The following is an 11834-nucleotide window of genomic DNA, read 5'->3' as shown; positions in this document are numbered from 1 at the left end:
AATGTTTTATACATGTGTAATGTTAAATTAATTCATTCCAGTTCTTTCAGGTGAAGGTACATTAACTGCTTCATCTTGGCATAATCATATTACCTCAACAGGCATTATATGTCATACTTCCAGGGTGGTAATCACCATTTGATTAATTGTAGGGAATTCAGAGGTATTACCGTGATTCCTCATGCAGCAGTAAAATGTGAGAGAGTCCCTCATCCCTCCAGGCTGACCTGCTGTCCATGGCTCATGCTGCTGCCTGAGCATTGACCATCTCAGCAGGGATCATGCCTGGACAGACTTTGTTCCCTCGCAAGCTCATGTAGTGGGGAGGACACAAGAACTTACAGTATCTCAATCCCAACCTTTGGAAGAAGTCCAACATCAGCGTGACTTGCCCTTCTCTTTGCAGAGTTAGCCAAGAAATACAACAGCCCCAAGTCGGCTCCTGGTGAGGTCACGGATGTCCTTGACAGTGTCACTGCAAACTGTGGCTTATTCCCTGTCTCTCCAGGTGAGGAAGCTGATGGAGGGACTGCAAACAGCACATGGCCCTTCTAAAAGAAAAGGCTCTGACAGCTGAGTCCTCAAGCCAGGGCAGGAGGACCCCTCCCACCAGTGTATCAGTTGAAATGATAAGTGGCACCTCTGGAGGGTTGCAAGATGCCTATGGTAAAGATGCTTCTCCTGCAAACATCATTCGTGTTGACTTTGACTCCTCCTGGCACAGTAATGATCACTCAGCACCTTCGTCTTCATCCCCTGGTTTTGCAGCCTGTGCACCAAGTCCTTGGTTTCTCAACCAAGCTGGTTTTTTTGGGCGTTCCTCTTAAGACAAACAACTTACCAGGCTCCACCTCAAAGGGTGGCTGTAGTGTCTGGAGGAATATGCATGGGATGGTTCCCTGTGGCTCTCTCACTAGCATCCTGCTACCTGGACAGAGAGCCTCAGCTGGCTGTCACCTCAGCTGGCTGCCACCTCAGCCTTCCATCACTCCTACAGCAACTGCTGCTCCAGCTCCCTGAGAAGGGCGATCACCAGCGCTACGTGGAATAACAAAGACATCTCATGCAATGAATTTTAACAGCAACTTCAATAAAACCATTAATAAATGCACAACTACTTATGCAATGGAGCTTTATTTAGAATCTTTGAAAGTCATAAAATGTCTCATTTTACTGATATACATAAACATACAATGAGGAAGTCTAATTGCCTTTTCCCTTGCACAGAAATAAAGCTCTAAAACCAGAGCACCTCAACCCAGACCAGTGTAATGCAGATTTAAATCTCTGACTTGGTCCTGTACACAGAGCACACGCTTCCCTGCACGGTCACTGGTTTATCAATTAGTTGCAATATAATTTTTGGCAGTAATATACTCGACACGCAAAGTGCAAATTACAAGAAGCAGAAAATGTTCTCTCTCATTCTGAGCAATGAGAAGTGCAAAATATCTCAGCCCATAAATTCTGATCTTTATGTGTATGAACAGGATGTGCATAATAGGCTAATAAACAGCCACGTAAAACTTCATAGATTAAATGTGGCAACATCTCAAAGTAGGAATGCAGCAGTTATAAAAACATGATCAGACAGAAGAATCACTACATTTTGTTCATCAATTCCCTATGCGATTTCTGAGGGCACTTCTTCACATTTCACCTCCCCACCTTTAACTTCTGCATACCTTTGCAACCAAAGGCAGTTTGTTAAAAACTCTCCAATTTCCTTCATCCGGATGCGTTTCTGCATCCACAATCACTAACACTTCACTTGACAAATCAAAACAGTACAGTGGGAATCCATGGAAAACCTGCAGTCTCTTCCAGGCACTATGAACCAAATACCCAACTAAAGGTCCTGGCAGGCTAAATGCACTTTGTGATCACCTAAAGTTAAGGAAAACTTTTCAATGCAATAAGGAAAATAGTTTCCATGAGAGCTAATTACAGCTTGCTTGTTTCAGAGGAGTTCATCTCCCTTCAGTACCTGTTCCTTTAAATAAAACAGGGGAATTCTTGCCACAGCTAAAACATTCTGACCAACAGCACTGTGAATACAAATCCTGCACTATTCAGGTATTACACTACAGATTGTGAGTCTTCTTTCCATTGAATTCCAGGGATTTTTAATGTAAAATGAGCAGTCAGTTCTGACCTCTTTCATTTCTCCCAGCCACACTGTCATTATAAATTATACCAAACAGTTCAAATCAGACTGGGCTGCCTCCTCTAAACCCTGCTGTTCCTCTGGACAGGGAGATCAAACCACAATGACTTGCACTGCCACTAATCTCCCTGCCAAATTAATTGCTAAATCACGAATGCTATGGTTATATAATGACTGCAGGAATGGCTGCAACACCTAACAAAGTTGCTGAATGTTCCTGCATCCTACCTTCACCAAACAGAGCAGGGCAGGCCTTGGGAAGGCTCCTCGTGGGCTTCAAAATGCTCTCACCTGGCTTAGCTTGAACAGAAAATAGCTTCAACTGAGCCATCCAAGTGGGCTGAGGAACCCCCTTCCATATGCTCTGTCCTGGGGGTATGGGCATGGACCTCACCTCAAACTGCCTCAGCAGTCTTCTGCAGTGCTCATCTCACCCCCACGTGGTGTTCTTTGGTATTATCCAAACCTGAATTCCAGCAGCCCCCAGGGAGAAGCATCCTCTGCGATCCGTGAAAGCCTCTTCCTGCACTATCTGATCCTGGGGAGACTCCTGGAAACGTAAAACGGTTTCCTGGTTTGGATTGACTTCATCTGTCCCTAAAGACAAGGTGCAGAGGGACTGCTCACCATCATTATTAGCATTACAGGATCATACTGCTGAAGTAAACTTTTGTCTTCATTAAAGTTTCAGGATGAACAATTATGCTGCAACTTGGCACGACAACTGCCTTTGTACGCAACGCGCCTGGCATCTATCAGTGTGGTGGTTCTTCTTTAAAAACACAATTAGAACAGAACGAGATACGCTGCAGTTGTTCATGCTGCCTAGATACCTGAAAAGGCTCAAACATCTTAAAAGCCTAAAAAAAATAAATTTCCCTCTCCCCTCGTTTGTTTTTCATGCTAAAGGCTGCAAATTGACACATCACAGTAATTACCTCTGACTAACTTGCAGAGACCTACCCAAAGAGATAAACATGAGGAGTTCACATTTAACTATCAGACTTACTGTGCCGAGCACAAATAATTTCCCAGAGGAGAATTTGATATTTCATCATTTGGAACAGTGGTAATTTAATTACATTGCTAATGTTTTCTGGCATACTTGAAAGGACAATTAGCATAAGTAAATCATGAGTGAGATGACAAGTCACTCAGCATTTATTTCTGCTCATCAGATGAGATTAGTTGATGATCTAAACTCTCTTTTGTGTGCGAACTGATTCCAGGTTCAGCAGTTTTAACTGGGGTTCAGACTACTGTGGATAAACTGATGTATAAATAAAACAGATACTGTTCTTTGAAGTTTCTTAATTAAACTTGTCCAGAGAAACCTCAAAAGCCACCAGAAGCAGGGGAGGGTGGGGAGAAAGGCTGATAAATGTGGGAGGCTAAATGAAGCTGGAGATGCACACTGCCCTTTCTGGCAAGGTGGTGAAGACTGATTCATTTTTGCCAGGGTTTGCTTTACACCCTGCTTGGGGCTGAAGTGTTAATAACAGCTCTACTGATGTTCTAAAAGAATTGTATTGATCTCCACGAGTGCAACAACATTCATGATAACACTGCTAATGTTACAGTTCCTTTCTGGCGCTTCAGGATGGCCACAGCTTGCTCATGAGTAACACCTTCCAAAGCTTCCCCGTTCACTGCTAAAATCTGGTCGCCGCGCTTCAGTCTGCCGTCATCTGCAGCCGCTCCCTGCAAAGGAGGGAGAGGGAAGGAAAGGGAAAAACAGGAGGCAAAGTTAGTGGCTGGCAGCATGGAGGAGCCCTCCTGTCTCTCAGAATGCTGATGGATGGAATGAGGAGGGATGCAGCCTTGGAAATCCCACCACAAGTGGGTGGGGAACAGGGGAAATGCCAGCGCTGAGGTGTCCCTGACTTCAACCATTGCCTGTCGCCCACCCAACCCTGCACGGTCTGGGGCAGCGTGGGCAGGTGGTACATGCTGGGAAGGAGAATTGGCTCATCCCTGAAAAAACTGCAGTGTAAAGGCTGCTCCTGGCTTTTAGGATTATGGAGAGACTTTGTTAAAGCAGCATTTGAAGGTACCCCACACCTAATGCTGAGAAAGGGGTTAAAAGGTGGGGAGGGAGAGGGTCACAGAGCTCGTGCAGCAGAACAGCCTGGACACTGCCCCAAGCCCTTGATGGAGCTGGGCACCACTGAAGAGCCTGAGAAGCTCCCACAGAGCTTTAGCAATGGCTGTTCTCCTCCAGAGGCCTCAGTGCAGCTCTTTCACCTAAATCCTGAACCCTGCCCTGCCCAGAGGCCTGCTCAGGGTGCCCATTTCTCCTCTATGACCCCTCCAGTGACTGCGGTGGGTTTTATCTTCTATTTCAGGTTTCTCAGCTGTGCTCATACCTAGAAACTTTAAATCTAAGCAGTAGTTTGAAGACACAGTATCTACCTGTTTATAATTTAAAATTGTAAAAAACCCCAGGTATCTGTGGTTTGAGCCCTGGAACCACAGAAGTAGAAGGAGACACACGACTTCTACTCTACCTTCAGATGAAGTTTTCTTAATTATATCACCTCCCCTGCCAAAGGTGCTAGCACAAGTGACAGCAAGTAGGCACAGGACAAAAAAAGCTGTGTGTGGCTGACTCCAAAGATACTTTATGTAAAGTTTTCCTATTTTTTTTCCAATTCCTGATTTTCTTCCCCCAACCCCCCGTTTCCAGAACTCTCTTCACACGGCCATGCCTGGCACATCTTTGTGGCCCCTGCTGAGCACACTGTCACCACAGGGATAGGTGGGAAAGGGGGCACTTCTCCCTCCACACCAGTGGCCATTCTAGGGCTGTTTGACTCGAGGCTGTGCTGCACTGTGCTTCTTCCTCAGCCTTGGTGGCCAGAGCCAGTACCTGGCTGGAACCCTCACATTTCCCCCTGACACTCAGGGCTGGGGTGTTAGGTGGGCTAAGAAGCCACACATGCTCACGGAGAGGCATGAGAGGGAAGCTGGAAGCAAGGGAGAACAGCTAAAGCCAGGAGCAATGTGTAAGCCAGCTTGTCACCAAGCCACAGGCACAGTGTTGTCACCTTTTGGTGTGTTTTCTCATCGAGGTGACCAGCTGAGCCCAGGAGCTTACTGCTGGTTTTACAGTTGAAGCTCAGCCACCAAGATAACAGCATCTCTGCAACTGCCTCCTCTCTGGTACAGTGGGGAAAGTGGTGCCTCCAGATCTCTTGGAAGGCTTTTTGAGATTTACAGATATAAAACTGCCTTATAAATATTTTAATGTATTAAAACAAGTTTCCTGAGTACACAGAGCAATTTTGCTATGATAAAGTATCTTGTTTCAGCCATCAGTAATATGAAATATAAACTGAGAAGCCAGCTGTGAGCTCTGGGCCCACTCACTCACATCAATGTACTTAGTACATTTTGCTTTCTACTACATAATGTATTATCCAAGCCAAATCTTAGGTTTATTTTAAAAGATAATACAGAAAAACAAAACAAAAAGAGATACCTTGGCAAATATAGTCTTGACATAAATGGGCAGGTCTCCATGGGGACTTCCATACCCCCCTACAATACTAAATCCCAGTCCATCAGAGCCTTTCTCCAAAGTAATAATCTTAGGCTGAGGTGCTCTGAAAACACAATAAATATCACTTAGAATAGCAGTGTCTGTCTCTGGGGACTTTATGCAGAAGGAACACTTACAGAGAGATTTATCTATTAAGTCTTTCATACAGTCCAAAACATGACTCTTGCCCTCGCACTGGAATGCACTCCTGCACAGCCCTGAGTTCAAATGCTGCTTCATCTACTTCAGCTCCTCACCCTGAAAATACTTGTTTTTAATAAGAGCTCTACAAGAGCACTTCTCTCTGAGGCAGAGTGAGACTCCCCTCATCTGCAGTCACTGCACGTATGGAAAGGCAAGTTTGCTTTCTCAGCAGCCAAGCTGTCGTCTTTAGCCCACATAAGTGGCAAGAGCCACTATTCCCTTACAGAGCAATTCTATTTTATTACTTCAGAGGAATGACTCTAATAGACAGGGTGCAGCCAGGAACACTTGTGTTTGTAGTCTCAGCTCTCCTGCAGACTCTTCAGGCTGCTTCTAACCACCTACATTTGATCCACATCCCCATGCCTCACAGCTCCTGGGAGCAACACTTATGAGCCCTGACCTCTCCTCAGGGGCTTTTATTGTCTACACTGAGCAAGGGAAGATTTTTGGTGGAATTCAGAACACTCATATATATATACCTCAAATTTGAAAAAAGCCATTTCTATAGAATTATTGTAGACAGCTGTTTGGCATATTCCACCTATACAAAGGTGTAGCCTGTGGTGACCAATATTAAGCCGTTTCTCTAGGACAAAACTATTGCCCCCACCTACCGAATTCTGCTTCGTATTTTCACATGCAAATTTCCTCACTATTTTTATATGAAAAGAGAATACAAATCCTTTGGAGAGGCAAGCAATTCTCCTTTGAGAGCAGCAATAAAAACAGCATCTCACATTGTAAGACTAGAGTATGTGGCATGAATAGCTTAACTTTCGTACTAAAAACCCCCTGAGGTAGGGCAGCAACTTGCATCTCAGCTTCTTAAAAGAAATATAATGACTCCTAGAATGAAAATGAAGAACATAATGAAGCTAATGAACAAAAATTAAGATCAAATGAATTTCCAAACGATAACTGGAATGCTATACATTGCCCTGAAAAGCACATGGTGGAGAAGGATGCATGACCATGGGAGGGCTAGATCTCTAACTTCCATCACCACACAGAAGAGCTGTAAGTAGAACAGTGGTCAGAGATTTTCAAACTGTAAAGCTAAAAAGATTTAAAAGACAAAGTTCTGGGACACATGTTGCAGTATTTCTCTCTGATATCTTTTTAACACCTCTTGCCTTAGTCTGCCAGGGACAATTCCAAATTGCTGTGAGCCAAGGAAGCCAACAAACCAGGGCAGAAAGATCATAACACATTAGAAAGGAAAGGAGAGATTATTAATTTTTTTTAAATATCTAGAACAAGTGCTTGAAAACACATTTTGTTCTTATTTACTTAACCAATTTCTGACAGCAGGTAATGGAAAATTAGAGGAAAAAGCAATGGGAGGGACCCCCTTCACCAGTCTAGGCTTTTCCCTTGCTTGGGGCATGGAGATCCACCTCAGTTACACAGGCTAAGCACAGACTTACTCAGGATCTTCTGAAGGATGCTCAGAAGAAGAGTTGAGGTTGCATCCTGCAGACATGTTCTCCAGCTGGGTAGCAATGGCACTGATGTTGGTATCAGCCACAACCTAAAGAGAAAGACACCATGAGCTACGATGTGTGTTCACTTAATACCAAAGACATCTTGGCTAATTATGCAGAAACCAGCCAATGCATTAGGAAAAGCAATCGTTGGTTTTTATTTTTTTTCCCCAAGAAAAATTAAAACACAAGTCCTACTCTCTTTGCTATCCTACTAATTCAATACTTTGAAATAATAGAGTTAACAGTAGCCACTTTTCTGGAGGTTTGCTCTGAAGCTTTCTCTTGCCTTTCCACAACCATCAAACCACAACAAGTAAACTTGCTCAGGCTTTTTAAAGGAACCATATCAATGTTGTAAAGGTTAATTACAAATACAACTATAAGAAAACAGTTATTTGCACGCTGAGGGTTGGGGTTTTGTTGTTCACCAGGTTTTACCCATGTAAGGATAAAAGCTCCTAGATTCCAGGCCCAGTGGGATTTATTAAACATCAAGTGCAGCTTTTTTTTTACTTTCATTGCATGCTAATTTTCTATTTTTTGCTTTATTTTCTGGAAAAAAGTCAAGGAAACCACTATGAAGTGTTTAGGATTTTAAATATTCACAGCTGAAAGGGCAGCAGTTTCCTAACAACTACATGCTCTGGCTATCCCCTAACTCCATCTCCTTCTAAAGGGATGTTCTCTGCTTGATGTTTACTGTGCAGCACAGGGGTCTGGCTAAGAGACAGTGAGTAATAATCAGTAAGTGTATTCAATATTTCCTCTAGCTATCTGTGGCCTTATTTTATCAAAATGAACAGGTACTTTTCCCACTCCTTGCTGTGAACAGGGCCTACTGGTAATGTACCTTTTTTCAAAATAAAAAATCCATTCTGTAAATCCCCAATTTTAAATGAATGCTCACAACTCTTCCACAACAGTATTTCCCATTTTCTAATCACTTGGAGCCAAGGACAGTAACAGCATTTTCTAGGAAGGAAGATTAGTTCTCCTGCAAAATTTGCATCCCAGGACTGAGGATCTCATGAAGAGGTCCAGCAGACAAGACAGCTGCACCTGGCTCAGCCAGCAAAGACACCATTAAGTTTTCCTTCCCATTGCAGCAGAGAAAAGAGTGCCAGCCAATATTTGTCATATTTTGTTGCTAAATAAAATGAGGGCAAAATAAATCTACATTCAAAAATCTTCAGCTGGCAGTAAGACCATATCAGAGTTCAACAACCTTGTAAAAAAGCTTCCCCTTATCTCATTACTACACCTGCAGAAAAGAAATTAAATTAAACCAAAGCATCAAAACAGCCAAAAGGGATGATTGTTCCCCTGAGACCTTAATCTCCCATTTGCAAACAGCATTTGCAAACTCCTTTACCATCCTTCCCAGGACATACTGATAATAAGCCTTTCCACACTACTGAATGCAATTATCTGACCTTTCAAAGCAGTTTGCCATGAAGTGGTCTAACCTGATAATAAACAGAATTACTTAATGACACATCAGTCATGATTATCACAGTGATAGGATTAGTCCATTTCAATTGTTTTAATAATAATAATTTTAAAAAGCAATCTGGTGATTGAGTAAGACCTGTGGTTGGCATGTAAGGTGACCATATTGCCAGGCTTATGGCAGGACTTGGACACAACAATGTTAAGGATAGAACATCCTACCTTTGCACAACAGATTTTTAACAGAGGAAAACAGGCTCTATTCTATCTGAATAAACCTGTCTCACTAGTAAAAATATCAAGCCCATTTTAAGCTAGACAGGAAAAACTGTGGAAGGAAAACCATCAAGTGCTAAACTCCAAGACATTTCTAGAAGAACCTCTTTGTTGATGCAGGTGCCCAACTGACCACGGGCTCCGTCAGGAATATTGTTAAATACAGGAGGAGGTGGAATACTCTGCATCACAGCTTTCAAGATGAGCAATTTGAGGTTCTGCAGCAAGCTTTCATTTTCTATTCAGGGAATATCACTGACATGAAAAGTGAAATTACTCAATGTGAGTAACAATATGATAACTATAATTTAACAGAAAATCCTCAGCTGGTGGATATCTGTGTATTTCCTTCGACTTCAGTGGAACTACACAAATACACCATCTGCTCTGGAACTGGCTCATCACTTACAGGTCAGCAGTTCATAGTCAGACAAAACAAAGAATAAGCAAGTCTAAACCTAAGTGTATTACTTCTTTTTTCTTCTTCCCCCATTTTTTATAGTCACATTAGTGTTGAAATGCACACAAGAAGCTTGCAAAAATCTCTCAAGATGCATTCTGGTCCAATATGCTGGGATGCTAAAGAAAATCAGAGAAGATTTTCGTGGAACATCTTAAGCTTGTTTTGCAATTGTTACAATAATCTGCAAACGAGCAGTGTTTTGAATTCTCTCTGGCAAGTGTTTTTCCCATTTCTTTATGTAAACATGAAAATAAACTAAACATGAATATACTGACAAGCAGCAATTAGAACCAAAGTGGCAGAATGTGTCTTCCTTTTAGCTAGCATGGAAATGTGGCAGTGGTAACACTGTTTTCTCTCTCCAGTGTTATTATTCATTACCTGCAGAATAATCAGTTCTAGGCAGCACTGCCTTAAAGATGATGCTAACATTTTCCTAAATGCAGTCAGTGTTTCTTTCTTCTCCCCCTTTCAAGAAGAAGGAAATTAACACTGTGGGCCGTTTGGTCACAGTCTAGTTCCATGCATGCACACATAAACACACACGTAATTTCTTGTTTCTAGTTAACTTCAAATTTGAAAAAAACAACAACTTGGAAGATTGCTGATTTATCATGTGTAGCAACAAGTTATTTTGTTCTCTTTGTTATGCTTTTATATAATCACGCTCATAGTCTGTATGAGTGGCAATAAAGAATTTTTGAATGAAAATGATTTCCTGCTTTCATTCTGTGTAATTCCCATCAGCAAGCACCCTGCCATTCTGTGATGCCTTGTGCCAGTGATGCTTAGGGTTTGTTTTGTTGTTTTTTTTTTTCCCTGAATGCCATTTATCTACCCTCGTGCAGCTGCATGTTCAATTTATCACCATACCTGCAGGATAATGCTCCCATAAGCATTCTTTAGTAGATTAACTGCATCTGCATGAGACAGCCCATCCAAAGGTTGCCCATTAATACTGACAATCCGATCTCCAACCTAAAAGCACAACAGTAATGGAAAATTACTAGCATTAGGGAAAATTAAAATTAAGAATGCTTAAAATTCCTCATGAACTTGGCACCGCGCAGTCATGCTTCTCTTTTGCAGGATCCCTTTTGTGAGACTTCTGCATTGCTACTGATCACTCACCATTCCTCAGAGCAAGTACAAGATGGGTTTTTTAAAAGTAACAATGTGATCAGAGACACAAAGATGGGCTGTATTTTACTATTACCATTTGCAAACAGAGAGAGGAAGAGAAATTTCCACTGCAGTCCTCCCATCCAGAAAGGATTCATTTGTATCCACATGTGCAGACAAGCTCACATGACAGACTGTGCAGGTCCTGAACGCAGTATAGGAAAGCAGGCAGTTCTGATACTAATCTAATTAACCTAGATAACTTCTTCTTCTATACATAACAAAGATCTTGACCCTGGCACTTAGTGTTATTGTGTAATTCTATTAGAGACATAAGGTGAATGTAGCAGTGTGTAATAATGAACCTCGGGGGCCAAAGCAATCCTGTGCAGCTGCACAGTAAGTTCTTTTCCATACTAATGATTCCTTGAAACTCTCCAAAACTGAAAGTGCTCACCATGGTCATTCCTAGAAACCCCCATACCCTGTGGGTCTGATTTAAGTGCCTTACTTTGGCATTTCTTTCTAAGGGCTTTAAGACTAAACAACTAATTTCTGATCTGATTTCAGCTTTAAATGATACCCAGGCTGCAGTGCCCAAAACTCCTGTGATTTCCAGAGAGCATGTTGCTATGCTCCATGGGTCTGGATGAACATACACATTCAAAGACACCACAAAAGCATCTCTGTTCTTTCTCCTAATACAACTTTATAATGAGGGTAACCATTGTCATTACCCCAAGATGAAGAGAAGGGCAGGTTTGGGTTTGTGGGGTTTTTCTGTTTATTTTTTGTTGGGTTTTGTTTTGTTTTTTAAGACAGCACAGTCTATGAAAAATTATCAGCGATGGCATAGAGAGGAGAGCTTGTGACTCCTTCTCTGTGGCACACATAGCAGAGGAAATATGAAATATTGAGAGGACCCCTCTACTCACCCTGAGTCTTTGGGTGCGTGCAGCCACACCAGTGGCTTGAATCATAGCAATGAAGATGGGAATATCTCCTAACAGACTTCCCTTTCCTCCTGCTATACTGATACCAAGTGCATCATTTGGTCCCTAAAACAAAGCAAAAAAAACCCAACACTTGCAATTGGAGCAACTTGTCGAGGTCAATACTCAG

At 42.3% G+C, this 11834-nt stretch overlaps 1 protein-coding gene across 5 annotated transcripts in view; it reads right to left on the bottom strand.

Moving 5' to 3' along the window:
• Nucleotides 1–1118: 1118 nt before the first annotated feature.
• Nucleotides 1119–11834, bottom strand: part of PATJ (PATJ crumbs cell polarity complex component) — a 150482-nt gene continuing 139766 nt past the window's right edge. For 2 of the 5 annotated variants that reach the window (XM_051625060.1, XM_051625061.1), the window contains exons 40-44: nucleotides 11648–11770; nucleotides 10464–10568; nucleotides 7343–7446; nucleotides 5649–5772; nucleotides 1119–3868 (exon numbers count right to left, since the gene is read on the bottom strand). In XM_051625060.1, coding sequence (XP_051481020.1) covers nucleotides 3722–3868; nucleotides 5649–5772; nucleotides 7343–7446; nucleotides 10464–10568; nucleotides 11648–11770 — 603 coding nt within the window. In that variant the 3' untranslated portion in view covers nucleotides 1119–3721. The remainder of the gene's footprint in view (nucleotides 3869–5648; nucleotides 5773–7342; nucleotides 7447–10463; nucleotides 10569–11647; nucleotides 11771–11834) is intronic. The other 3 variants (XM_051625064.1, XM_051625063.1, XM_051625062.1) reach the window with 2 other exon arrangements.

This window comes from Apus apus, chromosome 7 (genome assembly GCF_020740795.1).
Source record: "Apus apus isolate bApuApu2 chromosome 7, bApuApu2.pri.cur, whole genome shotgun sequence".
Taxonomy (NCBI): domain Eukaryota; kingdom Metazoa; phylum Chordata; class Aves; order Apodiformes; family Apodidae; genus Apus; species Apus apus.
This window is presented reverse-complemented; position numbering and strand designations above follow the sequence as displayed.